The following is a 25,510-nucleotide window of genomic DNA, read 5'->3' as shown; positions in this document are numbered from 1 at the left end:
TCTCCTCTTCTCCAGGGCATCCTCAAGGTAAAATTATAAGTCACGGGCGATGTGAAAGTAGAAAAAAATCCCTATAAATAAAATTAAAACCCAGGAAGTGGGGGGGACAGCAAGCTCCACCCTCACCTCCTGGGCCATAGCAGAGTGCACAGCAGGGTTTAGAACTCTCAGCAGCCCTATAGAAGCCAGAGTCAGAAGTGTCTTCGGAAGCAGGTTTAAGGGGTGCTGTAGGATTCTGTTACAATACCCTTCACCTGTGTATATCCATAGGAAGTGTGTGGCGGAAAAATCACCCCTCACTTTCGGTACAGTGCAGTCAACTGAAGGCACCAGGCCTCTTCACAATGCTTGCAGTCTGATATTAGGCCCTGTCCACAGCCTAACACCAGTTCTTGCCCGCATACTGTGACCACAGCCCGTTATTCCAGCTCTCTGTCTCTCACAATTTCCCTTACCAGAAATGGGGAGTGACAGCCTTCTCTTCTATGTACAGGGGAATGAGTCGGCACTCCCCCTGGCTTCAGAGGCCTTTGAACTATGCACCTAGCCAGCTGGCTCTATGCACATATAGCAAAGCATTCATCTATATCCTGGAGATAAATGCTTTGCTAAATATTTATGTGAATTGAGCCATCTGACCTAATTCACAGATTTATAGGATCCCTTTTCCCACTGCTGCAAGACTCTACTTACCGCCACCGCACCTGATGAGCTTCCACCACTACACCTTATTGCTTTCTAAATTGCTGCGCATTTCACTTACTGACAAACGCAAAATGCACTCTTCTGCACTTGGCAACGTTGTAACTAGGTGCCTTCTGCATGCAATGATGTGCTTTTCTGCACTTGCCATCATTGCAGCATGCACTTTTGCATTCACCAACACCACACATCCATGAATTTTTGCACTAGCTGACAACACAGCTACATGCACATTTGCACTTAAGGTACAGCACCAATATGTACTTCTACACTTGCTGACATAGCACTAAGCGTGACCTTTTGTACTTGCCAACACATTTACAGTTGCCAATACCCCACCAGCATGTACTTCTGCACTAGACAACACTGCTATGGTACACCTTTTTTGGACTTCTAATGCAATGCACAATTTTTTGCAATTGAAGCCAGAATGACCTGCCCTTTTGCATTCGCCAGTACCACAGTGATGTGCACTATATTATTTGCTAACACTTGTGTATTTTGGCACTTATTGGGGTGGATTTACTAAAAACATATAGACTGTGCACTCTGCAAATGCAGTTGCTCCGGAGCTTAGTAAATGAGGGGAAGCGCTACTGATTTCCATCATCCGATCATGTGCAAGCAAAAATGCTTTTTTTTTTTTCTTGCATGTGATTGGGTATAAGTGCACAATCTGTTTACTTTTAGTAAATCCACCCCATTGACACCGCAACAATGTACATTTTTGCACTTGACAGCACCAACATTCATTTCAGTATTCATCCTGTTAAAACAAGCACACTTTTACTAGTCTTGGTATTAAGATGCAAACTTAATTGTTCTTTTCTTTGCAGCCCACCTCAGGAAAGCAAAAAGGAAAGGGAAATTTTCATGCAAGACTTAGGAAAACTGGAGACAAAACTCCTATATCTTCAGCAAGAGTTGGATTCTGTTAAAAAGACCCAGGGTGATGTTTCCCAGCAAATGGCAGGCATTCCTGGCAAGATAAAAGGAGTCAGGGATGAGGTGATATATTGTCATTTTTCATTTTGCAATGTTTTTTTAAGTTGTAATTCATGAGCACAACACCAACTGGATAAATTTATTAAGACCCACCCGTATGTAGATATTGCAATGATTATTAGTAATTGCAGATTTTATATCAAATATCAATAGTAATATACAGTATCTCACAAAAGTGAGTACACCTTTTACATTTTTGTAAATACGTTATTCTATCTTTCCATGTGACAACACTCGGTGCCGTCTTAATAGCTTCATGGGCTCCTGGGCAGTAATGGGGCCCCTACAATGGAGACAGCGCAGGTAAACAGAAATCAAGTGGGTAGGAGGCAGACAAGTGGGGCTACCCCTTTTGGGTGGAGCTCCGTATTAACTACATGAACAATCATTCTGTACAGCAAAGGAACAGCACTCTGACCCCTCTACACCCCAGATACCCCCCCCCCCTCCCGGCACTCTGACCCCTCTACACCCCAGATATCCCCCCAGCACTTGACCCCTCTACACCCCAGATATCCCCCCAGCACTTGACCCCTCTACACCCCAGATATCCCCCCATCACTGTGACCCCTCTACACCCCAGATATCCCCCAGCACTCTGACTCCTCTACACCCTAGATATTCACCCAGCACTCTGACCCTTCTACACCCTAGATATTTCCCCTAGCACTGTTACTATATACCATAAGATACCCCTTGTATTGTGATGCCACTACATCCCTTATACCCCTTATACTGTGGCCTCTCTACATCCCTGATACGTCTAGCACTATAGCTACCCCAAGCATTGCTACCCCCTATACACCCAGATCCCCCCTCAGCATTCTTTTCCCCCATACACACTTGATATATCCCCCAGCACAATTAATACCATCCATTACAGTGGTGATACAGTGCATGTGAATTTTTGGCTATGTGCCCACCTCCAGCACTGGACTCGCCTATACCAATCAAGCAGGCAGAAGGAGGAGGCAGAGGAGGGAGCCCTTCTGTGCAAACAGTACTGGACAGCTTGGCTCACCATGACACCATCCACGATGCTACTTCTCAGATGGGCTCTCAGTGCTGCCGCTTCAGCAGCTCTCATTCCAGCTCCTACCCCGCAGCCTTCGAGTCCCGAGCATTCAAGCGGGGTCAAAGCATTAGTGCGCTCTGGCCCTTCCCTCCCTGTTGGCTGTGCAATATGTATCGTTCTGCACGGCAGATCGCTGCCAGCCTGCCTCCCCTGTGTATCCATCACTCTCAGTGCCATTATGGGGCCCCTAATTTTGGGGCAGCGTGGGCTCAAAGACCAACTATTTTAGGGAAAGTGCAGGGGTCCCCCATGCAGCTGGGGCCCCTGGGCAGTGCCCAGGTGTACCCACTCATTAAGACAGCCCTGATAACACTGAAGAAATAACACTTTGCTACAATGTAGTGAGTGTACAGCTTGTATAACAGTATAAAATTGCTGTCCCCTCAAAATAACTCAACACACAGCCATTAATGTCTAAACCGCTGGCAACAAAAGTGAGTACACTCCTAAGTGAAAATGTCCAAATTGGACCCAATTAGCTATTTTCCCTCCCTGGTGTCATGTGACTAGTTCATGTTACAAGGTCTCGGGTGTGAATGGTGAACAGGTGTGTTAAATTTGGTGTTATTCTCACTCTTTCATACTGGTCACTGGAAGTTCAACATGGTGCACCCCATGGCAAAGAACTCTCTGAGGATCTGAAAAAAAGAATTGTTGCTCTACATAAAGATGCCCTAGGCTATAGGAAGATTGCCAAGACCCTGAAACTGAGCTGCAGCCTAGTAGCCAAGATCATACAGCGGTTTAACAGGACAGGTTCCACTCAGAACAGGCCTCGCCATGGTTGACCAAAGAGATTGAGTGCACGTGCTCAGCATCATATCCAGAGGTTGTCTTTGGGAAATAGACGTATGACTGCTGCCAGCGTTGCTGCAGAGGTTAAAGGGGTGGGGAGTCAGCCTGTTAGTGCTCAGACCATACTCCATACACTGAATCAAATTAGTCTGCATGGCTGTCGTCCCAGAAGGAAGCCTCTTCCAAAAATGATGCACAAGAAAGCCCGCAAATAGTTTGCTGAACACAAGCAGACAAAGGACATGGATTAAATCAAGGTATTTACCGCTCCAGGGGATATTGCTTGTGTTCACACTGTCCTAGTGTGTAGGAGATGAAGGGTGCCGGCTCAGCAAAGTCAAATGGCAGAAAATGGCAAAAAGGATGGCCACACTCCAAAATAATGCCTTTATTAAATAAAGCTTAATCCATACATCAATCGGAGACACAGGTCCAGATGATAGCTGATGCGTTTCGCACCGTTAATGGCGCTTAATCATAGCTATAGGAGTACCGATCACAATCAGTCTTTTATACACAACAAAATGATATATGGTGGTCACCTGACTAATTGTATTTAATCCAGATAGCGATCAGCTGTGGTCCTGCAAAAACCTTTAAGGCCCCTTTCACACTGACGGACCGTTCAAGTCCGCCTGTCAGTTTTGACGGCGGACCTGAACGGGCGCTCCCTGCTGGTCTATGGAACGACGGATGTCAGCGGAGACATGCCCGCTGACATCCGACCCGGTCCAATCCACCAAAAGCAGACAGATGGCCCTACGTCCGGATCCATCGTTATCGGATCGGGTGAGATCTGATGAAAACGGACATGCTGTGCGTTTTCATCCCATCTCTCCATAGAGACCAGCGGGGCTGGGCAAGCCCCTCCCTGCTCAGTGAGCAGAGAGGGACCTGTCATCCACCAGCTCAGCGGAGATCAACGGAGAGATCCAGAGGTGGAATCCGTGGAAGCGGAGTCCGCCTCGTGTGAAAGGGGCCTAACACATGTGGGAGAGGAGTAATCAAGGCAACCAATATTTTAAATAATTTCAACTCATGAAAGAAAAGGGAACTAAATAATAAACATTTATTGGAGTGACCTTATAAATTCAGGGTTAGATTAGTGGGCTGCAACAGATCACTCTCCTTGGCACTCCATACATGTAATATATTTCTAAATCAAATACATAACCTACAATATTCATGTGTCTGCCAAATACCCAATAAAACCATTAAGTGAGGTATAAACATCGATAAATGTAAAAAACAAAATATATAATATAAAAAAATGCCTTAGAGTCTAAAAATGTGTGTATACATATCATTCTGTGTATGTGGCTAAATATCGATGTGCGATATTCAAGATGAAAACAAAGCAAAATGCTTTACCCATGAAATAGGGCGATAATCGACACACATACGGATGTATATACACATGTATATGGGAACCCTTACATGATAGAAAAGGCAGGTCAGGAACATAACTGTTTTATATTATTATTATTATTATTTACAACAACCTAATTGGCCACATGTCACGTAAGGCCCCCATAATCTGTGTCTATATAACTCCAGATGTTTAGTTTTTTTGTAAAATTAAAATATTCAGCTGAGCATGGGGTAGGACCTACATACTAGGATTTCTAGTGATCCTGCACTCTAACGATCCCCCCATCCGAACGGGCAGCCTTTCTGGGACCCCTCCATACACCCCACTCATCCTTTGGCCCTCCGGTGATCCGATCGGAGCGGCGTTCTCCTGCGGGCGGCGGCAGAGCTCAGGCGAGTCCCCGGCTTCGGCCTACACACGGAGGCCGCGGCCATCTTGGTACACCCATCCCCGGGACCAGCGCTGAGCCCTGAGCGGACTGACACTCTCCCGCCCTGCCTGACCCCTCGGCGCTGCTGACCATCCGCCCGGAGACTAGAGGGGTGGCCCTGTTGAACGGGCTCTACGCAGAGGCAGCGCCCAGGCGAGCTCCTGGCTTCGACCTAGCCACGGCCATCTTGGAACACCCGTCCTCGGAACCAGCACTGGGCCCTGTGCGGACCGGCGTCCCTATCTCCTGCCTGGACACCCTGCATTACTGGCCATCCACCCACAGAGTGAAGGGGTGACCCTGTGGACCTAATTCTGCTCTCGGGCAGGGCCGCGGCCTGTACACAGAGACCCGCCACCATCTTGGTGCACCTGACCCTCAGGTAGGCTCTGGGCCCTGTCTCTGCTGCCCTCTGTCCATTCTCTCTGGCCTGTCTTGACGTGCCCACACCATCACCGAACCTGATATCATGTCCCCCCCGAAGAGCCTAAAATCATCCGCGGCAAAGCTTGCGCAGTACCGCCGGAATGAAGGAGAGGAGCCGGAGGAGGATGGCGATGCTGGGCGGACGGGAGGGGGGCGAGAGCAGGGAGACACGGATAAACTTCTGGAAGCGATCACACTCTGCGGGACGTCCCTCACCGCCCAGATTGAGGGGGTTAAGATGGATGTGTCCTTGATTAGACAAGATTTTCAGAAAATCCGCGACCGGGTCACAGAGGCGGAAACCCGCATTAGCACAGTTGAAGATGTCCTCCCACCACTGCAGGCCGGATCTGAACACATGCAAAGACAGATTAACCAGTTGCTTGCCAAGCAAGACGACATGGAAAATCGCCTGAGGAGGTGTAATCTCCGCTTCATCGGTCTCCCAAAGACCCAACATTGTTCCTGGAACAGCTGCTGGTAGCCACCTACGGTCGGGAGGCCTTCTCCCCTGTGCTGGTGGTGGAGAGGGCGCATAGAATGCCCGCTAAACCCCCTCCTCAGGGGGCTCCCCCCCGCACACTTGTTGCAAAGCTTTTAAACTACAAGGATCGAGATGCCGCGTTGAGACTTGCGAGAGAGAGAGGTAACATCCCAGTGGGAAACGTAAAGGTGGCAATATTTCCTGACTTCTCAGCCAAAATACAGAAGCGACGTCAGAGCTTCATGGAAGCCAAACGCAGGCTACGTGACCGTCACCTGAAGTATTCCATGCTCTTCCCTGCACGCCTGAGAGTGGAACATGATGGCCGAGTGTCGTTCTTTGAGGACCCTCGTGAAGTCATCTCGTGGCTGGAACGTGGGCCTGCGCACGACGGGAGAGACCGACGACACATTCAGTGAATGGAATGGTGAGATCACCTTGTTTTATGTTTCCGCCGGCACTCGGCCCTCCTAATTACCCTGGCCACATTTCCAAATTGTTTCCCTTTTTTCTTTTGGATGTTTAGAGTGGACTTGCTAAATTTCATTGCTCCCCTCATGGGAGTCTTTTTTTTTTTTTTCCTATACCCCTGATCGTATCCGCCGCACGGAGCTTCGGGGGTGTGTTGGTCTTACAAGCCGCATGCATAGTGCAGCGAATTTATGCCCCACTAGCCACTGGGAACCATGACTTTGTGGATGGACGTTGGATCTGGGCTTTGCTGCCTGTTTTTTATACCAACCTGCAGGGGCACGCAATTTGGCCCCATTTTCATCCTCCTTTACGATGGTGGGCCCGGGACCACTGTTTGATCCAGCAACTAAAACTGTTCCTCATCTTCGTTCTAGATGTGCAGTTAATGTTTTTCCCAGCTGACAGTTCGGAGTTGTTAAGGGATAATGCCTACACAAGTTGGGGTGGGTGTAAGGCGGGGAGGGGGGTGAGGGTTGTTCAACAGTTGATTTTACAATGTTTGAATGTGCATATGGTGCCTCAGGAAATGCCTATGGGAAAATGTTCAGGTGCTGTGGGGGTGCTTGATGTGGCGAAGCATGTGCTTCGACCCTACTATATAATATATTTCCCATTAGTCCATAAGATGCAGCGAGGTTCAGCCTCACTGAACCCTGGAGTTCACCACCACCGAAGTTATGGAAGGACAGTTAGTTTACAACTGTCGGGGGATGAGGCCCACACATGTGGGGGTAGGTGTAGGATGGGGAGGGGGGGAAGGGAACGTTATATTGTTATTTTCTCAATGTCTCAGTGCACATGTATTATCGCAGAAGGGGACCACGACCATAGGTATGTCTCCTCAATGGTTATCACATGTATGGTACGATCTATGCCAGTGTCTGATGTTTCTCAAGTTCTGGATACTCCATACTGCTTTACTAGATGATCCGTGGTGTTATTTTTCACAAGACATGCTATGACAACTATAAAATTCCTGACATGGAATGTGAGGGGCCTGCGTGAGAAGGTTAAACGCTCGGCAGCCCTTTCATTCCTAAAGCAGCAGAGGGCGGATGTGGTGGCATTGGTGGAGACCCATATAGAAGGGAGGCTGCAGATGGCCCTCCGACGCCCGTGGGTGGGGTGGGCATACCATTCCACGCACACTACCCACGCCAGAGGTGTCTCAATATTAATTGCTAAATCTGTGCACTTTGAGTTATGTGAAGTAATTACTGACCCTCAGGGCCGATATGTATTTCTTCATGCCAAATTATATGGTGAGCAATTTCTCCTCATGGCCTTTTACATACCTCCACCATTCAGTATGACTGTGATCATCGAGGGACTTATGACCCGACATCCCACAATACCAGTGATCTGGATGGGAGACTTCAATACCACCCTGCGGCGGGCATTAGATAGACTCCAGACTACACAGGGGATGGACGCGGCTAACAGGGAGACAAAATTTTCAAAACTGATCTCCACTGTCCACTTAATAGACACTTGGCGCTACAAATTTCCCCTCACAAAAGCCTATTCCTGCTTCTCACCTTCCCACAACTCCATGTCCCGCATTGACTTTATTCTTGTATCCAGCACCCTAACGCCACGAATATTAGAAACAGCCTTTTGCCCAAGACTACTATCTGACCACAGCCCTTACTGGACCTCACTGAGCATCCCCGTGGGTAAACACCATAAGCCCTGGCGACTAAACCCATTTTGGTTGTCCCTGTTACCGGATGATGACGAGCTCCCGAACCTATGGCAACAATACTTTGCGGACAACGACCAAACTGCCTCTATTGCGGCGATTTGGGACTCATTCAAACTATACGCTCGCGCGAGCCTTACCTCCCGCATAAATGTAATTAAGACAAAATCCGCAGATATCTTTGACAGGGCGCTAGCAGAACTAAGCTCCACGGAACGGGAGTATGCCATTAATCCTACCCCAGAGATAGCAGCTCGACTCAAGCTGCAATCCAGAGTGGCAACTCAACTTCAGTTTACAAAGGCCAGACAAAAACTGTTTTTCACGAAGCAGAAATTCTTTGAGCATGGAGAAAAGGCAGGCAAGCTGTTGGCTTACCTGGTACATAGTGAGGATAGACCCCCAGTGGTCATCACGCTACATGGACCAGAGGGCCATCAGATAACAGATCCTCAAAGAGTAACTGCTAGATTTAGAGACTTCTTTGCAGATTTATACAAGACAATGACTACAGACCCAACGGACCAGAGAACGGCCTTCTTACGTAGCATTACCCTCCCTCAACTGACAACAGACCAGCTTGACCTTCTTGAGGCACCCCTCACTACAGACGAAATAGCCACGGCTATAGCCAGTTTTGCCAGATCCAAATCCCCTGGTTCAGACGGTCTCCCAATCGAGTTTTATTCTTAGTACAGTGAACTTCTTACCCCAAAACTGCTCACGCTATACAACCACCTGTTTGAAACCTTTTCCTTACCACCATCCATGAGAGAGGCAGTAATAGTACTCATTCCCAAACCAGGGAAAGACCCGGGATATCCGGAATCATATCGTCCAATCTCCCTACTCCAGGTAGACATAAAAGTTCTCGCCAAGGTACTATCCCTGAGATTGAACAAAGTTATCCTGTCCTTAATACATGTCGACCAGGCGGGATTCATGCCGGGTCGCAACACATCCTTTAACCTACGCAAATTATTCATCAACCTACAGGCTACACACATGGAGGCAGGATCTAGGGTGGTGGTGACTTTAGACACGGCGAAAGCCTTTGACTCGGTGGAATGGGAGTACTTGTGGAAATGCCTGGAGGGGTATGGCTTCGGCCCTAAATTCATCAAATGGGTACAACTGATGTATCAGTCGCCCACAGCCAGGGTAATGGCGAACGGATGGCCCTCCGAGCAGTTTGACCTCACCAGGGGCACAAGGCAAGGCTGCCCTCTCTCGCCGTTGTTATACGCCCTGGCTGCTGAGCCGCTAGCCATATCCATCCGGAATAATACAGAAATCAAGGGACTATGCTCAGGTAATCTGATTGAAAAAATTAGTATGTACGCAGATCCGGGTTCCTCCTTGCGGGTGGCACTACATACAATCGAACAATTTGGGACCTTCTCTGGTTTAAAAATTAACTGGGAAAAATCGCAAATATTACCAATAGACAGTTTTCCACCAACCGAGTCACAGGCCAGTCTGCCACTTCAGAGAGTTAGTACCATCAAATATCTTGGGATCCATGTATCCAGAATGTCGACAGACTTTGTACATCTCAATATTGAACCCCTCACGTCCTATGTAAAAACTAAGCTGCGGACCTGGGCTCGCTTGCCACTGGGGGTATGGGGCAGAATAAACTTAATTAAAATGGTTCTACTCCCCAAAGTATTATATGTTATGTGGCACTCCCCAACATACTTACCTTTGAAATACTTCAAGACTCTAGAAGCCCTCCTCAAATCTTTCGTATGGGGTCCTAACAGACACAAACTGGCATGGCAGACGCTAAAAAACCCACCTGACCTGGGAGGTATGGCACTACCAGATTTCAACCTATACTATATTTCGTCCCAATTATCACAACTATACCACATTGACAAGACAGACAGGGAGCGGTTCCTCCAGCTGATGTGCCCCAAGTGGGCCAGATGCACTAAAGACCCTCTTTATGCGATAACAATAAACACCGGAAATACTGATTTGAGGACGCATATGGGACATTGCCTCCGCTAAACTAGAGATTCCCCAATATAACGACTTCACCCCATTATGGCACAACAAGGTCCTACCTAAATTCTTGCAAATTCCTGATGTAGATTGCTGGTCCACCTATGGAATCTTCTATCTCCATCATTTACTTACCAATGGGACTCTAAAAACCTTCCACACACTCCAAGAGGAGTACAATCTTCCCAATCATATGTTCTTTAGATATCTGCAAGTCAAGCATGCAATCCGCACTCAATTCCCATTGTCCCCCCCTAAGCCCGCTTCAAATTTTGCTATGGCAATCATCAAAAACACTGATCCTCAAAAACTAATTTCAGCCTTCTACAATCTACTTTCCACCCCAGTAGCAACTAAAATAGCTTATGGACTTAAACCTCGCTGGGAAAGGGCGGTGGGACCTATCGAGGACAGGGAATGGGAGGAAGCTCTGGAATTCTGTAAGACAGTTTCCCCAAAACTGTCGGACAGGCTGACTCAAATTTTACATACTCCATCAAGCGTACCTTACCCCCCTCAGGGTTGCCAGGTACAGAGGCTCCCAGTCCACCTTGTGCCAAATGTGTGGAAGGGAGACAGGTACATTCATTCACTTACTGTGGTCATGCCCCAAAGTACAGGGACTATGGACACAGATTGTAAGATTCCTCCATGACGAAATGGGCTCTCCAGCCACGCTGGACCCAAAAATGTGCCTTTTAGGACTCTTGCCAGGCTCGACGGACAGGTACATGAAGACATTTCTACACGAGTCGTTATTCACAGCACGAAAGACAATGGCTCGGAAATGGATGAGGACTTATCCCCCGAGCATAGCAGAATCGAAAGTAGAAATAAACAACACCCTCCCCTACAAAAAATTTATATACACCAATAGGGGATGTCCTGAGAAATACTACAAAATCTGGGACAGGTGGCTGCAGGAGTCTAGCACTTGTTTATAGCCGGTTTATGCACAATACATAGTAATGTAAAGTAGATCCTCCGCCCCCTAGGTAGTGAAGTAACCCAAAACACTGACACAAGGTACCTTTTTGCTTTATTTATTTCATGCATAAAACGTGATGTGACATTGAAGATTTGAGATGGTTATACAATTGTTATTTGAGGAGCTGTACGATCTGTAGCATTTTTGTAACTGTAACCTGTAACATGTATGCACTGTAAATCGCAATAAACCTGGTTGATTTAAAAAAAAAAAAATTAAAATATTCAATGTCACTTTAAGATGTTATTGCTAATATAGTCCTAGTGTGTTATAACAATAGAACAAAGTGAAGTGAAATGACTATATGGTACCTAACTATGTGAGGGAGAAAAGGAACTGTTTATACAAGGTAAAATGAAACAAAATTTATGGGAATGAGGGGGCAAACGGCTAAAATATGCCAGAAAATTAAAATGTCTGAAACAAGTGAAATAGTGAATGGAAAGGATTATGTGAAAATCATATACTATAGTTTGTTTCAATCGTAAACATAGAACACGTCCCATTCAAAATTTGACTCCATCAGCTTTCTAGTATTTAAGTGGAATATCCAGATGGAAATGTCTAGCACAAGTAAAATATTGAATGGAGGAAATTATCTAAAACATTATATAAAAATGATGTACTATAGCTGATGTTTTCAATCATAAAAGTGAAACACATCCCATTCAAAATTTAACCCCATCGGCTTTCTAGTATTTAAGTGAAATATCCAAAACCCTTCTCATTTGCAGAGTGTTCTGAATCTATCGACCCGTCTAATTGGTGTGGTAATTCTCTCTATGCCCTGTACACCCAAACCTGAAGTATCCTTGTGATGTACATCAATCCAATGTCTGGCGACATTGGTAGAATGATTTCTATCAATGTCATACAGATGATCATAAGGACGGTCTCTCAACCGCCGGGTAGTCCATCCTACATATTGTATATTGCATAAACTGCAAGCGATGACATAAACTAGGAATTTGGTGTTACAGTTGATGAATGAAGACATTTTTAATACTTTACCAGTCGCAGCAGGACAGTATCGCCCCGTTTAATGAAGGGGCAATAGGTGCATGTTCTGCTACCACATCCGAAGGTGCCTTTAAACTGTAACCAGTGGGTTCCAGGACTAGTGCTGGTGTAAAGACTGGGCGATAGGTATCTTCCTAGTGTTAGAGCTCTGCAAGATACTGTTTTAATGCCGCTTGTCAGGATTCGAGCATATATGGGATCGTTAAACAGTACAGGAATGTACCTGTTAATGATGTTCTTGATTTGATAAAATTCCACACTGAAGGGTGTTGAGAATACAGAGGGGGCACCGGCATTAGAAGAGAACTCCTTTTTCTTTTTTTTTCTATTGACCGCTCTAAAACAGCCCCTGTCTGAGATTAGCTGAGAACGTGGGGTGTTTTCAACAATCCTAAAGGCTCTGAAAATCATAGATTTGGAGTAACCCTGGTCCTCAAATCTAGTTGCCATGTCCCCTGATTCCTTTATAAAAGCAGAATCCTTGATACAGATACGTCTTAACCTGAGAAATTGGGCGATCGCGATCCCTCTTATTGTATGTTTTGGGTGGCCTGAATCGGCTCTCAATAAAGCATTGCCCGGAGTGGGTTTTCTAAACATTTTTATTTAAATAGTTTCCACGTTGAATTGCTAGTCAGCGACAACAAATAGTCTATAGCCGCGTACACACGGGCGGACTGTATGGCCAACTTAGTCCGTCGAAACACATTTCAGCGGACAGTCCGCTCGTGTGTGGGCTTCAGCGGACTTTTTCAGCGTGCAGTCTGGCGTACTAAGTATTTCGGAATTTACTGTCCGTCATACTTTGGTTTCAGCGGACAATCCGCTCGTGAGTAGGCTGGTTCGACGGACTAAGAATGGCGCATGCTCAGAAAGGATTTGCACGGCGGAAGGTTGCATTGCTGTGTATTCGACGTCCTATTTCTAGTCCCGTCGTACGTGCTGTACACGTCATCGCGCAAGCTTTCGACGGACTGTTTGTGCATCCGTGTGTGGTCAAGTCCGTTCATTCGAAAGTAGGACGGACTGTCCGTCGGATTGTATGACGGACTAAGTAGGCCATACAATCCGCCCGTGTGTACGCGGCCTATGAGTTGACAATAAAATATTGTATCTTTGCAGTGGGGGCTATTTGATCCAAAAATACGATCCCTCTCACCATCCTCCCGTGTACAGATTGACCAATGTTGGAGAAAATTCGGCTGCCATCGAGGCACCGCACGTCTGTAGATAAAATTCACCAAACTCCTGTAGCAAAAGGGAAAACCGACCTGATCTTTTGAGAAAGAATGAAGCCGCTTGTATTCCCAGGGAATGTGGGATGGATGAGTAGATCAATTTTATCAAAAGGAGTGTGGTGTCTTTGAGAAATCCCGGTACTAACCAGAGGTTGTAATTGATCATCTACCCACTGGCTCAAGCGTTCGCTCAGTGATCCAATACCTGCAACAATTGGTATACCAAAAAGGGGATCTAACCCCTTATGGATCTTTGGGAGGTGATGGAACACTGGTGTGATCGGGCAGTCAGAAATGAACATATCCCTTTCTTTCTGGGTAAATATGCCTGAAAGGACAGCCCTATCTAAAAAGAAGGAATAGTTCACTCCTGAATTATTGGGTGGGGTTCCCCCTAAGTTTAAGGTAGGTGCTAGTGTCAGTCAGTTGCCTCAAAGCTTTTTTTTTATAGACATCTGAGCTGAGGACAACCACTGTGCCACCCTTATCCGCATTCCAGATAGTGGTGTTCATGTCATCACTTAGACTCTTAAGTACAGCTCTTTCAGAGCTAGTGAGATTGTCTGTCACTGAACCCCCTAAATTATGATGGGCTAAACGGATGAGATCCATCTCCACAAGTTTCCAAAAAAAGGTTTAGGTCCTTCCCCTGTGAAGTGATGAGGTTAATATCTTATGTTAATTTAATTTTAGTATTACTATCTACAGGGTCCTCAATCTGAGGTTTGGATTCAATAGTCAAATAAATAAAATCCTGTAGACAGACCACACATCAGAAAATAATTGAGTAGAGGGAAGAGACTCAACCGTTTGAAGAACGTCTGGCAAACCTTCCACAGAATCCCCCAGCTCATTAACCACTTAACAACCGGCCCATAGCCGAATGATGGCTACAGGGCGGTTGTTGGGGCGCGCACTCGAGAGCATCCGTGAGCGCCGGTGTCCTATAATATAAGGTCCCCCATCCGATAGTGTCCGCTGTTTACTGCGCATGCGCAGTACACAGCAACACAGATTCCGAAAATTGCAGAGGATGAACGGCGCCTGCGCCGTGAGTCCAGGTTCTATCCTCACTATCCAAGTGGACATAGAGTAGGAATATAAAAGAGCAGAGTGCAGCGAGGCCGAGCCCGAAGCGTGGCGAGCGAAGCTCGCCCGCGAAGGGCCCTCTAATATTCACAACCCTATGTCCGCTTGGATGGGGGGGCTACCACCTCCACTCACGGCGCAGGCACCGTTCAGCTTCAGAGATTTTCCGAAGCTTCGTCTGCTCCGTACTGCGCATGCGCAGTACGGGGCGGACGCTATATCATGGCCGGACACTATATGGCAGAACACCGGGTCCACAGGACCCGGCGCATCACGGTAAACAGCCGCTCATCGCGCCCGTTTACCACGTGATCGATCCGTCAAATGACGGAGTGAACACTTGTAAACAAACCGGCGTCATGTTATGACGCCGGTTCCCCCCTCCCCCTCTCTGTACCGATCGGTACAGCGGAGGGGGAAGAGATCAGTGTCAGCAGCGCTGTGGGCTGCATCTGCAGTGCCCACATTGCTGCTCAGGGAAATTTAACCCCTCAATTCCCTGCCATTACTCTGCAGTACCAGCAAATACTCTGCAGTACCCGCCAATACTCTGCAGTACCCGCAAATACTCTGTAATACCCCCCAATACTCTGCAACACCCGCAAATACTCTGCAATACCAGCCAATACTCTGCAACACCTGCCAATACTCTGCAGTACAATTCCAGCCAATACTCTGCAATACCCTGCCATAAATTGCCGTACCTGGAGTTACCCAGCCATACTCGGAGATACCCTGCAATACCCAGCCATAGTCAACAATAAAAAAAATGTATTTTTTTTTAAAGCGCCCCTGTCCCCATGTGCTCGCATGCAGAAGCGAACACATACGTAAGTCCCGCCCACATATGAAAACGGTGTTCAAACCACACATGTGAGGTATCGCTGCGAACGTTAGAGCGAGAGCAATAATTCTAGCCCTAGACCTCCTCTATAACTCAAAACATATAACCAGTAAAAAAAAATGTAAGCGTCGCCTATGGGGATTTTTAAGTAGCGACGTTTGGCGCCATTCCACGAGCGTGTGCAATTTTTGAAGAGTGACATGTTCGGTATCTATTTACTCAGCGTAACTTCATCTTTCACATTATGCAAAAATTGGCCTAACTTTACTGTGTTTTTTATTTTTTATTTTTTTTAAGCACAAAACAGTTTTTTTTCCAAAAAAAAGCATTCGAAAAATTGCTGCGCAAAAATACCGTGCGAGATAAAAAGTTGCAACGACCACCATTGTATTCTCCAGGGTGTTTGCTAAAAAAAACATATATAATGTTTTGGGATTCTATGTAATTTTCTAGCAAATAAATGATGATTTTTACATGTAGGAGAGAAATGCCAGAATTGTCCTGGGTGCTCCAGAACGCCTGATGGTGCTCCCTGCATGTTGGGCCTCTGTATGTGGCCAGACTGTGTAAAAGTCTCACACATGTGGTATCGCCGTACTCGGGAGTAATAGCAGAATGTGTTTTGGGGTGTAATTTGTGGTATGCATATGCTGTGTGTGAGAAATAAACTGATAATATGACAATTTTGTGAGGAAAAAAAAAAAAGTAAAAAAAAATCTTGATTTTGCAAAGAATTGTGGGGAAAAAATGACAACTTCAAAAAACTCATCATGCCTCTTACTAAATACCTTGGAATGTCTTCTTTCCAAAAAGGGGTCATTTGGGGGGTATTTGTACTTTTCTGGCATGTTAAGGTCTCAAGAATTTAAATAGGCCGTCAGTACTTCAGGTGTGATCAATTTTCAGATATTGGCACCATAGCTTGTGGACTCTATAACTTTCACAAAAAACAAATAATATCCACCAATTTGTACTTATTTTTTTACCAAAGATATGTAGTAGTATAAATTTTGGCCAAAATTTATGAAGAAAAAATTACTAATCTGCTAAATTTTATAACAGAAACAAAGAATAATTCATTTTTTTACAGAATTTTCTGTATTTTTTCTTTTATAGCACAAAAAATAAAAAACCGAACGGTGATTAAATACCACCAAAAGAAAGCTCCATTTGTGTGAAAAAAGGACAAACATTTCATATAGGTCCAGTGTTGCATGACTGAGTAATTGTCATTCAAAATGTGAGAGCACCGAAAGCTGAAAATTGGTCTGGTTATTAAGGGTGTTTAAGTGCCCAGTGGTCAAGTGGTTAAAGTAATGTTTCTTTAATGCCAGCAAGCGTGCAAATGTATTCAGATTTAATAAATTTCTAAACAAATCAAAGCGTTTAGTAGAACAAAAATTAAGTCCTTTTCGTAGGAGAGAAATCTCAGTCATCTAGCAGTCTTTGTGATAAATTTAGAACAGTAGTGTTTGATCCCGTAATGGATAACAGGGATTTTTTACACTGCTTGTGTTTCTTTCCTCCCCATCTTGTTTTCCTTCTTTCTTCTTTTTCTTTTTGCTAGACTTGTGAGGGTTTCTGTGCATGTTGACATTCTGGCCATACATTGAATGATCACCACCGATCTGTGAATCAGTGGGTTCCGGGGATGAATGTGAGGCTGTGATAGCCATGGTGCCTGATGCTGAGGCAATTGTCCAATTCCTAAAAAAATTCTATTTTAAGGCATATTTAGGGCGTTTGCCCCCCATTCCCATCTATTTAGTTTAATTTTACCTTGTATAAACCGTTCCTTTTCTCCCTCACATAGTCATTTAACTTCACTTTGTTCTATTGTTATAACACACTAGGACTTTATTAACGATAACATCTTGAAGTGAACATTTAATATTCTAATTTTACACAAAAACGAAACATCTGGAGTTACTTGGACACATATATTATGGGGGGGCTTATGTGGCATGTGGCCACATTTAGGTTGTTGAGGATCAATATTCTCTCATTCCACACATAATATAAAACAGTTATGTTCCTGACCTGCCTTTTCTATCATGTAAGGGTCCCCATTTACATGTGTGTTTACTTCCGTGTGTGTGTCTACTATTGTCCTATTTCATGGGTGAAGCATTTTGCTTTGTTTTTCTTTCATCTTGAATATCGCACATCAATATTTAGCCACATACACGTAATGATATGAATACACACATTTTTTGAATCTTCTAACACATTTTTATATATTACATATATTGTTTTGCACAGTTATTGATGTTTATACCTCACTTAATGATTTTATTGTATATTTGGCACACATCTGAATATTGTGTGTTATGTATTTTATTTAGAAATATATTATATGTACGGAGTGCCAAGGAGTCTGTTGCAGCCCACTAATCTAACCCTGAATTTATGAGGTCACTCCAATAAATGTTTATTATTTAGTTCCCTTTTCTTTCATGGGTTGAAATTATTTAATATATTGGTTGCCTTGATCACCTCCATGATTACTCTTCCCCCCACATGTGTGAATGGTTTTTGCAGGACCATAGCTGATCGCTATCTGGATTGGATACAATTGGTCAGGTGACCACCATATATAATTTTGTTGTGTATAAAAGACAAATTGCGATCAGTAGTCATACAGCTATGATTAAGCGCCATTAACCGTGCACAATGCATCAGGTATCATCTGGACCTTTGTCTCTGATGTATGGATTAAGCTTTATTTAATAAAGGCATTTTTTTTGGAATGTGGCCGTCCTTTTTCCATTTTCTGCCATAAGGACTTGGATTACTGGAACCATGTCCTGTGGTCTGATGAGACCAAGATAAACTTATTTGGTTCAGATGGTGTCAAGCGTGTGTGGTTGCAACCAGGTGAGAAGTACAAAGACAAGTGTGCCTTGCCTAGAGTCAAGCATAGTGGTGGGAGTGTCATGGTCTGGGGCTCCTTGCTTGCTGCTGGCACTGGGGAGCTACAGTTCATTGAGTGAACCATGAATTCTAACATGTACTGTGACATACTAAGCAGAGCATGATCCCCTCCCTTCGGAGACTGGGCTGCAGGGCAGTATTCCAACATGAAAACAACCCCAAACACACCTCCAAGATGACCACTGCCTTGCTAAAGAAGCTGAGGGTAAAGGTGATGGACTGGCGGCCAAGCATGTCTCCAGACCTAAACCCTATTGAGCATCTGTGGGGCATCCTCAAATAGAAGGTGGAGGAGCGCAAGATCTCTAACATCCACCAGCTCTGATGTCGTAAAGGTGGAGTGGTAGAGGACTCCAGTGGCAACCTGTGAAGCTCTGGTGAACTCCATGCCCAAGAGGGGTTAAGGCAGTGCTGCAAAGTAATGGTGGCCACACAAAATATTGACACTTTGGGCCCAACTTGGACATTTTCACTTAGGGGTGTACTCGCTTTTGTTGCAAACAGTTTAGACATTGATGGCTGTGTGTTTCTTTATTTTGATGGGAAAGAAAATTTAGTGTTTCACAAGCTGTATACTCACTACTTTACATTGTAGCAAAGTGCCATTTCTTCAGTGCTGTCACATGTAAAGTTATAATAAAATATTTACAAAAATGTGTGGGGTGTACTCAATTTTGTGAGATACTGTATATATACAGCCGTATCCAAAAGTTTTGAGAATGACACACATTCATTTTTCACAGTCTGCTGCCTCAGTTTTTCTGATTGCAATTTGCATATACTCGAGAATGTTATGAAGAATGATCAGATGAATTGCAAAGTCCCGCTTTGCCATCAAAATTAACTTAATGCCATAAAAAACACTTCCACTGCATTCGTGAAGAAGGCTTCAGGGCACCCAAGAAAGTCCAGCAAGCGCCAGGATCGTCTTCTACAGTTGATTCAGCTCCAGGATTCGGGCACCACTGATGCAGAGCTTGCTCAGGAATGGCAGCAGGTATGAGTACATCTGCACGCACAGTGAAGTGGAGGCTTTTGGAGGATGGCCTGGTTTCCAGAAGGGCAGCAAAGAAGCCACTTATCTCCAGGAAAAACATCAGGGGCAGACTGATATTCTGCAAAAGGTACAGGTATCGGACTGTTGAGGACTGGGGTAAAGTAATTTTCTCTGATGAATCACCTTTCCAATTGTTGGGGTATCCCTTAGTCGGTCACAGACCTGATCCCATCAGCTTTTAGTCTATTTCTTAAAATCCCTTCTGCCTGACCAAGAATTAGCATCTTTCACATGTGACGTGTGTTGTATGAAGGACTTCCCGGAGAAGGAGGAGATTCTGTGGCAGCCAGAATTACACCTAACATAATGGCTGATGGCCACAGGATGCAAATCTTCCCGATATCTCACCTGCGACCCTGGATAGGTGCAGCAACATGAAGGATACCACTTCTGCACTTCGATCAGCTTGCATTCACTACCATTGGGGGTTTCCGCATAATGGGTCCATGTATGTAGCTACTACCATCTTGGAAGGCCAAGAAATCCTGGTGAAATTGGGTCTCATGGAGGCTGATGCTATACCTCGTCCACCCTCTACTCCCAGACCATCGCTAATTTGGCATATGCCTTCACCCAGGAGAGTGTCGGAGAGCCCGACATGAAATTGGCTAAAGTCAGACCCCTATGGTGGATACAACGCCCTGCGTATGTGCTCCATTAAAAAAAAAAATGTCTTGGTTCAGTTTATCTTTTGGTATTCTGTCAACTGAGTTCGGGACTTTTTTGTCTCAGTTCTGATTTTCGATTATCAGGATGTGTTGCACATTCTACTACTAAAGTCTAACGAGGGGCATGGCTGTGGTGGTAACCTGAAAGAACACAGGATCCAGGGCTCTACTGGTTACCCTACATATTTCCTGACTCATGACAGATTATTTATTTGAAAGGCACTCTTCTTACGGAGATGCCATATAAAACAAGGTGCAGGGGGTAAGAGGCTCCGTTTCCCACCGATTGCGGAAGATACAGCCCAGCAAGTGGACCCGCACATGGCGGACCTCTCCAAATAGCTGGACGATATGGCGTCACAAACGGACATGGAGGACCAGTCAACTGAGACACAGCCCGGCTTTCAGGAGGTAATGGCAGCGATTGCAACTTGTCAGGCAACCCTGAACAAAGTCTAACAAAATTTTGTTTTTATATAATGTATTTTTTCAAGTTTTATATCTCTAGCAAAGATTTGGTACCATGGTTTTCTATATGTGGTCTTGTAGCTACACTGGGTTATTCACCTTGTAGGTCAGGTATGGCATCACCTTCTGAGAATGATTGGAACCTCTATTCACGCTTGGGCACCTTTATCACTTGCTCCACCCCTTTCTGCAGTGCTATGTCTATAGATTGACCTTTGACTATTAAGTGCATTTCCCATAATGTACAGGGGTTCATTTCCCCTAACAAGACGTAAAGCCTTTTATTATTATAAACTCCTTGGAGCAAAAATGTTATTAATATAGGAAACACATTTCACTAATCTCTCCCACCCAAAATTTTTACATCAAGCACATCGGCAGTCTTTTTACATGGTGCATTCTTCTAAAAGCAGAAGTGCTGCCATATTCCTTAATAATTTGTTTCCAATGGAAGTCAAACAAGTCTATGAAGATAAAGAAAGTCTAATTGTTATTATTGAAGGTACTCTTCTTGGTTGTGACCTCACAATTAATAGTTTATATGCTCCCAATGATTCCTCTGCCTCCTTCTATACAAACATTTTTGAGCAACTTACGAAGTACCAATCTCCCCATATGATAATTGGAGGTGATTTTAATATGGTGGCACTTCCATCACTTCACTGGATAGAAGTGCACCCACAGCACATTCTAAATCATTCCCCAAGTCTAAATAAAAAAGGTGATCAGCACAAACTATATACCATATATTACTACAAAGATGGAATATGTTTGATAATTATATGTATTCTACCTCATAGATAAGTGAAATAAATCAATAATTATACCAATGGTGGGTCCTAGTGCAAATTGCTGCTGTGCATGCAATTATTTAGCTGCTGTGCAAACTGCTACCGTGTAAACTATGCAAATAAATTATTTGCTGCGCATGTAATTATTTAGCTGCTGTGCAAACTGCTACTGTGCAAACTACGCAAATAAATTATTTTCAAAAAATGCGCAACACATTACCATAAATTCATAAAGTAAATAAAATAGCTGCTGCTGTGCTGATTATTAAAACAAACAATATAGTGCAAAAAATCACCATTAGGTGCTGAATATTAAATAATTGAACAAACACTAAATAGTGCAAATGGTGCAAGATTATCATAAAGTGCCGAGTATCAAATGATCCTTTGTGTACACCTTTAAGTGTGTAAGCGTACCAATACAGTCCAATTTATATTGAGTAGTGATACCCATAAAAGTTCATCCATAAACAGTAAAGTGCAAATTAGTGCAAAAAGTACTGGTGTGCAGCAATGTGACAGGCAAACTCTTCAGGTGACATCTACTGTGTACTCTTCATGTGCTCCACTCAGTGCTCTCTATGCGCTTACCTCTAAATGGGTAAGAAATGCCACTCAGATATTCTAATTATGAGCCCTTCTGAGTGTGGTAACCAGGGATGATGTCCTTAAGAGTGCTGTGTTGCAATAATGGCTCCCAGTTGGTTAGTTCGCCCATTCATCCACGGCAAATGAAAGCGGGGAATAAGCAGGAAGATTCTATAGCGTAATATGTCTCAAATAGGTTTATTTATGTTTAACCACTTAAGGACCGCCGTATTGCCATTGTACGTCATCACAATGGCACAGGCAGGCACAAGCACGTACATGTACGTGCCTGCCTTCCAGCGGGTGGGGGGTCCGATACGGCGGTCCGTTTCCCTCCGGGAGCGATCCGTGATGAGGGGATGGCCGTTGGTTTCTGGCCACCCCCTCTCGATCGCTCCTGGCCAATGACGAACTTCCTCCCACTGTGTATTGTTTACACAGGAAGGAGGAAGTGATGTCATTCTCCTCGGGGCGGTCTTTTTGACCGGACTACGAGGAGAAGACTAAAAGTAAGTGTGCACCAACACTACACTGACATGTAGGCACACATAGGTACACAAACCCCCCCCCCCCCCCCCGATCGCCCCCCGCCCCCCCTCCCCCCCAGTCACAGTGTCACTGATTGCATTGATCATTTCTTTACTGATCAATGCATTCAGTGTCAGTTGTAAAAGTAAAAACTGTCAGGGCAGTTAGTGTTAGGTCCAGGGTAGCCCCCTATCACCCCCCAATAAAGATTTAACCCCCTGATTGCCCCTAGAGTTAACCCTTTCACCCCCTTTTGCCAGTGTCACTAAGCAATCATTTTTCTGATCGCTGCATCAGTGTCGCTACTGTCGCTAGATAGCTAGTTATTTTTTTAGGTTCACCGCCAGGTTTTTATATCGCTAGGTACCCCGATATACTACCCAATAATGGTTTTAACATCCTGATTGCCCCTAGTTAACCCTTTCACCTCCTTTTGCCAGTGTCACTAAGCGATAATTTTTCTGATCGCTGCATCAGTGTCGCTACTGTCGCTAGGTAGCTAGTTATTTTTTTAGGTTCACCGCTAGGTTTTTATAGCGCTAGGTACCCCGATATACTACCCAATAATGGTTTTAACCCCCTGATTGCCCCTAGTTAACCCTTTCACCAGCGATCACAGTATAAGTGTCACTGGTGACGCTGGTTAGCCAATTAGTTATTTAGGTTCCCCGTCAGGTTTTTATATAGCGCCAGGGACCCCCATATACTACCTAATAAAAATTTGAACCCCCTGATTGCCCCTAGTTAACCCTTTCACCACTGATCACCGTATAAGTGTTACGGGTGACTCTGGTTAGTTTGCTTTTTATAGCATCAGGGCACCCACCATTTATTACCCAATAAAGGTTTAACCCCCTGATCACCCGGCGGGTGATATCAATTAGGTTTTAGGGTCAGGGTCTGCGTCGCCCCAGGCAGCGCTAGGTTAGTGCCAGTACCGCTAACACCCACGCACAAAGCATACACCTCCCGTAGTGGTATAGAATCTGAACAGATCAATATCTGATCTGATCAGATCTATACTAGCGTCCCCAGCAGTTCAGGGTTCCAAAAAAACGCATTGTTAGCGGGATCAGCCCAGATACCTGCTAGCACCTGCGTTTTGCCCCTCTGCCCAGCCCACCCAAGTGCAGTATCGATCGATCACTGTCACTTACAAAACACTAAACACATAACTGCAGCGATCGCAGAGTCAGGCCTGATCCCTGCGATCGCTAACAGTTTTTTTGGTAGCAATTTATATTTAAATCCGGAAGGCAGTGCTTGGTTTTCGGGGTCCTGTACGTGGCTAGGCTCCCAAAAAGTCCCCCACATGTGGTATCCCCGAACTCGGGAGAAGCAGCAGAATTTATTTTGGAGTGTAATTTGACTTATGCCCATAGCATGTGTGAGCAATATATCATTTAGTGACAACTTTGTGCAAAAAAAAAAAGTTTGTAATATTCCCGCAACTTGTGGCAAAATATAAAATATTCCATGGACTCAACATGCCTCTCAGTAAATAGCTTGGGGTGTCTTCTTTCCAAAATGGGGTCATTTTGGGGGGTTTTGTGCTATTTTGGCATTTTATGGCCTTCGAAACTGTCATAGGTAGTGAGGAGTTAAATCAAAAATTTGCACCCTTAGAAATCCTGAAGGTGGTGATTGGTTTTCGGGGTGCCGTGCGCAACTAGACTCCCAAAAAGCCCCACACAAGTGGTATCCCCATACTTGGGAGAAGTAGCGGAATATATTTTGGGGTGCAATTCCACATATAACCATGGCATGTGTGAGCAATATATCATTTAGTGACAACTTTTTGTAAAATTTTTTTTTTTTTTTTTTGTAATTATTCAATCCCTTAGGACAAAAAAAATAAATATTCAATGGGCTCAACATACCCATCAGCAATTTCCTTGGGGTGTCTACTTTCCAAAATGGGGTCATTTGGGGGGGGGTTTGTACTGCCCTGCCATTTTAGCACCTCAAGAAATGAGATAGGCAGTCATAAATTAAAAGCTGTGTAAATTCCAGAAAATGTACTCTAGTTTGTAGACGCTATAACTTTTGCGCAAACCAAAAAATATACGCTTATTGACATTTTTTTTACTAAAGACATGTGGCTGAATAAATTTTGCACTCAATGTATGACTAAAATTTAGTTTATTCGATTTTTCTTATAACAAAAAGAAGAAAATATCTTTTTTTTTCAAAATTTTCGCTCTTTTTCCATTTATATCGCAAAAAAAAAAAATCGCAGAGGCAATCAAATACCATCAAAAGAAAGCTCTATTTGTGGGAAGAAAAGGACGCAAATTTTGTTTGGGTGCAATATTGCATGACCGCGCAATTACCAGTTAAAGCAGCGCAGTGCGAAATTGGAAAAAGACCTCTGGTCCTTAAGGTGTTTATTGGTCCGGGGCTGAAGTGGTTAAAAAATGGCTACTTACAACAATGCTGAAAACGGCAGGCAGAGCAAACAATGTGCGGTGTTACAAACATCTCTATGCGTCACTTCCGGTTGCTCCTTAATCCGGTAACTTCCCAATGCATTACGTCACAGGTCGTGACTTCATCGGGGTATTTCCGTTCAGGTCTGGCATGGATTTTAAGGAAAAACCCCAAACCAAAAAAAAATAAAAAATGGCGTGGGGGCCCCCCTCAAAATACATACCAGACCCTTATCCGAGCACGCAACTTGGCAGGCCGCAGGAAAAGAGGGGGGGAAGAGGAGGGAAGAGCGATCGCCCCCCCCCGAACCGTACCAGGCCACATGCCCTTAACATTGGGGGGATGCTTTGGGGTCCCCCCAAAGCACCTTGTCCCCATGTTGATGAGGACAA

The 25,510-nt window shown here is 44.7% G+C and overlaps 1 protein-coding gene across 4 annotated transcripts in view; it reads left to right on the top strand.

Annotated features, from left to right (window-relative positions):
• SUN2 (Sad1 and UNC84 domain containing 2) overlaps positions 1 to 25,510 on the top strand; it is a 213,860-nt gene that overhangs the window by 113,665 nt on the left and 74,685 nt on the right. For all 4 annotated transcript variants that reach the window (XM_077452306.1, XM_077452307.1, XM_077452304.1 and 1 more), the window contains exon 13: positions 1,539 to 1,710. In XM_077452306.1, coding sequence (XP_077308432.1) covers positions 1,539 to 1,710 — 172 coding nt within the window. The remainder of the gene's footprint in view (positions 1 to 1,538; positions 1,711 to 25,510) is intronic.

Source organism: Lithobates pipiens, unplaced genomic scaffold, assembly GCF_037356315.1.
Source record: "Lithobates pipiens isolate NorthernLeopardFrog02 unplaced genomic scaffold, aLitPip1_a1.2 Scaffold_23, whole genome shotgun sequence".
In the NCBI taxonomy this organism is placed as follows: domain Eukaryota; kingdom Metazoa; phylum Chordata; class Amphibia; order Anura; family Ranidae; genus Lithobates; species Lithobates pipiens.
The sequence above is the reverse complement of the archived record's forward strand: the minus strand, read 5'-3'. Positions and strand labels throughout refer to the sequence as shown.